Source organism: Cicer arietinum, chromosome 8, assembly GCF_000331145.2.
Source record: "Cicer arietinum cultivar CDC Frontier isolate Library 1 chromosome 8, Cicar.CDCFrontier_v2.0, whole genome shotgun sequence".
In the NCBI taxonomy this organism is placed as follows: Eukaryota; Viridiplantae; Streptophyta; class Magnoliopsida; order Fabales; family Fabaceae; genus Cicer; species Cicer arietinum.
The window spans coordinates 8,782,774-8,787,862 of record NC_021167.2 but is presented as its reverse complement, the minus strand read 5'-3'; the positions used below and the strand labels follow the sequence as shown (position 1 = coordinate 8,787,862).

Below are 5,089 nucleotides of genomic sequence, written 5' to 3'. Positions count from 1 at the left end.
CGCTCTTAAAACATTTCTTAAAAACATAAATGTAAAAATAAAATCTTAGAGTTTATGCATTTCATCATGAATTCCATATTATATAGATAGAAATCTCCAATGTACCATTTTCATATTTTGGAATTGTAAAAATTGAATTTTTCCACTCAAAAGTTCTTTTTTTTGCTTCCTTAATTAACATTCTTATGACATTTGTCAACATAACTCATAAAATAAAACCCTTACTTATTCTAGCATGAATTCCATATTAAATAGATAGAAATGTCCAATATACCATTTAAGCTTTGAGAAGAATCATAAGGATTAGTCTTTTAGATTGAACTCTCGATTATTATTATTTTTTAATTGAAATTTTATTAAACCACCATCGATTGAGCACAAGAGAAAAGCCAATTTGGTACCTAAATAGTATATACAACACCCACATTCAAGGGAATACACCGAAAATAACAAAACCCTATATCCTTATAACAATTGATGCTTTAGTTGATAATTGGATTACCAAAAATGACTAATATAGTTTTATTAAGGTAATGGAGTGAATCCTAAGCTAAAAAAAATACATAAATCACTATTTTAACTTTTAAAATTGTAAAAATCGCTCAACTTAAATTACTCTCTCAAATTGTTTAAAGTAAGACAAAATTTTCTTTTTGGTAACAATTTTAGGGAGCTTTTTGCTTACAATTTAAAAAATTCAAGCAATATTTTGAGTGACAATAGATAATTTGACTGAGCAACTTGATATTTGGTAAATTTAAAGTCCCAAATTAATTGATGTTTACAATTCCAAAACTAGTGTTGATAGAGTAGTTTTTTTTTTTTTTTTTCTTAAATTTTCTCAACCGAAGATAATTCTATTCGAGACGCGTCGAATTTTAAATGTGAGTACCTCTCTCGATAGATATTCAAATATAAATTCAATATTAGACTCAATTCCCGAGGTAGTGTTTTAAGTTGAAAGTTTTTTAGTTATATAGATTAATTTATCTTTTGAATTGAGACTTTATGTCGACATATATGTGGGGTGTACCTATAGGCTACAATCTTGCCCCCAATCACTTTGCCTTTGCTTGTTTTAGAGGGGTTTAATGATGGAATTGGAAAGTTACCATTCGCTGCTAAAGGGTCTGTGTATTTTCTCCTTTTGGTTTTGGGATCATGCGTAAAATTATATTCGGATCATCAAAATCATGCATTAGATGGTTTGTTTTATTATTGTTGATTTTTCCTTACTCCTAGATATTTTGTGGTCTTCCTTGAGGGAGAAAAAGAGAAATGGTGTGGGTACGGTTGTTTGGTGAAGACAATTTGGACAATAATAAGGTTTGTTGAATGATATAATTTTTTTTTATATGGTGTCAAATTCAAAATAAAAAATATCTTAAATCTAATAAAAAAAAATTATATTTATCTTTCTTGATATAATTGCAGCAATGATTTCCTCCGCGATCGATAAATTATATTGCACGTACTCTGAATTGTAACCATGAGTATTGAGTGGAATGAGTGCTATGCATTCCCAAAGAATGATTGATTGAATTTTGTTAAAGTTAATGGATCCCACTAGGAGAATAAAATGAGGACTAACAAATTGCTCCGGAATAACTCAGCATTCTTTGTTTTTAGTAGTAAAATAATCGTGCTAATAAAATATATAAAAAAAAATGAATTTGGATTAAATTTAGTTAAGATATATATATTCTTTTTTAGAAAAATACTACAATATGTTTTAAGAGTACATATTAATGATTCAAATGTAGTTGAAATTTTCACTTTAACTTTAAAAAAATTCAACAGATACTATATTTCACTGCATTATGTCCAATATATAATGACTTTGTGCTGGATGTGTTTTAATGAATTATTAAGGTTGCATTAAACAATAAACCAATTAGCATATCATGATTCATGAAAATAAAAATAGAGTTCAATACCAATCAACAATTGTACAGTTTACTCAAAAAAAAAAAAAAATAGAACATTAATACTCTACTACTACATTCTGATGTGCTCAAGTACAAGTACAACCAACAAGTTGTTCTATTTTGATGAAAGATTATGTCCCCCTCCTTTGACATTAAGACCAACAAGATTATTTTTCTGGCTGCTTTTATCAATACAAATAATTATTATTATAAATTGTATATAATTAAATTAAAAAATTAGTTGTTTAATTGGAAGGAAAAGATAACTTAGTTCAAACTAATGATAAAATTAGAAGGAAAAATTTAAAATTAAAACTTGTTATCCTTTTATGATACATATATATATATATATATATATATATATATATATATATATATTATAAAATTCAGTTATTTAATTGAATTAAAAATGATAAATTTATAAATGAAATAATTTAAATCAAGTGATGGAAATCACATGATAAAGATTAAGATTCATATATAGAAAAATAAGTTTGGAATGTTGATAGAGAAAAACTATTTTAGAATTCATATTGATTGATTGATAAAACATAATTGTAACGACTATACTTTGATCTTTATATAAAACATAGAAGATTAACAATATGCCATCTAATTATTTATTAACAACCATAAATTAACTTTAGTTTAATTGATGAATTAAGAGATATAGAAAAAATATTGAGAAAAAGGTCAGAGAGTCATTCATGCTACTAACATTTCTCCTTCCCATTGACTAATTAACCACTAACATTTACTTATAATAAAATAAAAAAGTAACTCTCAAAAGAAGAGAGTTGTAACAAATTCTTAATAAAGTGGTAACTGACTCACTGATCAAACAATTTTTCTATTACTCTTCTTCAAGTTGATTGTGATATGTTTGGAGTCAAACTTGAATTATAAACATCTAGAAAATTACAATGAAACATCTAAAACAAAAAGACAAAATAACAATCCAATAACAACTCATAAAACCATGGAAAACAAGAAGTCCCAAGGAGTAACACAATGAAACCGTTGCAACTCCATTGAGATTGAAAATAATATTTGAGTTTTGTGGAGATGTTGCAAATGTATATTTGTTGTGCTCCAGCCACACCACATTGGTGATATAAACAAACTTAAAATAAGAGTGACGACCAAAATTTAGAGAATAAGATAATTTAATTGATGTAGTTGGTTCTTAAATCGCAAACAATGTACCATACAATTTCTTGTTGGTGATAATCTACCCGTGAATCCACAAACCACAATGCATATTATTGATGATAATCTCTCCATTTTCATACCTATACGAGTTTCTACATCTTGAACGATTATGTAACATAGAACAACTACTATTTGTATTCTAATTGCACATTAAAGAAACAACAATCATAAGGTGATGTGGTTCGTTTCAAATAATCATAAGTGTGTTACTCTTGGCTGCAATAATCTTTTTTGCAATCAAAAGCTCAAGAGTCGTCATCATTTTTCATTAGCCAAATCATAAGTATGATACCAATACAAATCACATGATCAAAGTGATAAAGATTCAATTCATATAAAAAAATAAGCTTGACATAGAGCAAACTATCTATAGTTTATAATGATTGATTAATAAAAGATATAGTTGTAAATATCCTTCTATGATTAGTAAGAACTAAGACGAGTGGGACCAAACATATCAAATAACGATTATAAGGCAGTTAAGGTTCACAACTAAACCAAGTAGCATAGTACTGCCTAATCATGCCCCCTAATTAACAGCTGGTGCTATCTTTCGTATATATAAATAATAAATATTAAAATGTACTCAACATAATATGATTTTAAAGAGAAAAGAGTTTTACAAACACTAGGAGAGGATAATTATTCACTAATTTAGAAATAATCAAATAACTAAAATCACTAAATTCAAATACTATATACAACAACTCAAATAACGATAACCGTTTTTGTCACTATATTATTTGTAAAGAGTAAATTCAACATTTCCAGCCAAGTCTTGAGAAATATACTAAAACACTGGAATTTTAATGAAAATTAATAGTGAATAATAATGATTAAGATAAATTAATCATTTTGGGTTAATATTGAGAATTATCTTAATCTTAATTAATCTACAAAATTTCAACCTCTGTACAAAGGAGACCGTTCCTGAACAACTTTAGAAACCTTCGATTGCCGGAAAACCTTCATCGGGCTCGGAAAGAACCATCCTCTTCCCTTTGAACGCGGTCTAAATTCTCCGTCACCGGAAACCGCCGCCACAGCAACCGACCTTGACCTAGCCATAACCGCCTTTTTACTAACATCGCCGTCGCGTTCTTCCATCAAAACCTTCTTCGCTTCCCAATCTTGCTCCAATTCGCTCCCTCTTTCACTCTTGTGTGACTTGAACAATGACCAAAACGACCTCGCTGACCTGCTTCCGTTAATCGCCGGCGAATCCGTCACGATATCAGGATCGAACTCTTTATCGGCGCCGGAGAATCGCGACCGCGACCGGAGAAACGGAATCGCCATCGACCGCGACCGTCGCATCGAAGGCTCTCGTTCGATGAGATTGGAAACTTTACCAACCGCTCCGATGGAATCACCGGTGACAGAAAATCGAGAAAACGATGAGGATGCTGAAGAAGACGAAGAAGAAGTTGTAGCGTAACAGGAACACGGGCGCACGTTAGCGCAGTCGGGACAGAGAGTTGCGAGACGTTCACGGAGACAGATTGGACAAATTCCACTCTTCCTTCGTTTCGAAGGGTGTTTTTGACATTTCCATACTTCTTCTTCGTCCATGAATAACGCCGTTTTCTTTCTGTTTCAGCTTTTTCTCTCTGATTTCTTTCCCCTGTTTTTCTGTGAAATTTTGTGCTTTCTCTCTCGCTTTCGTGAAGTGGGCGAGGATTTTAAAAGAAGAGTAGATTTAACCATGGTTAATTTTATGAATGGAAAGTCTAACCGTGGTCAATTAAAGGAGGTTAATGAGTGTGTGATATCAAAACTCCGCGTTTGTTGAGTGGTGTTTTTTTATTTGGATTTTTAAACTACTCTATAATCTTTTTATATAAATTATTGAGTTTAATAGATTTATAATTTTAATGTAAAATAATTTTGTATTAATAGATTTATTCATTTTATTATGTTTAACTAAAAAAAATGAAATAAAGTGATAT

The 5,089-nt window shown here is 29.8% G+C and overlaps 1 protein-coding gene across 1 annotated transcript; it reads right to left on the bottom strand.

Moving 5' to 3' along the window:
* Positions 1-3,853: 3,853 nt before the first annotated feature.
* Positions 3,854-4,807, bottom strand: LOC101498349 (uncharacterized). The gene has a single exon (XM_004512465.4). It carries the CDS (start codon positions 4,710-4,712, stop codon positions 4,044-4,046), a length of 669 nt encoding a protein of 222 aa, XP_004512522.1. The 5' UTR covers positions 4,713-4,807; the 3' UTR covers positions 3,854-4,043.
* Between the last annotated feature and the right edge of the window lie 282 nt (positions 4,808-5,089).

Coding starts and splice junctions, on each gene's coding strand:
- LOC101498349 (XM_004512465.4), bottom strand. CDS start 4,712: ATGGACGAAGAAGAAGTATGGAAATGTCAAAAACACCCTTCGAAACGA.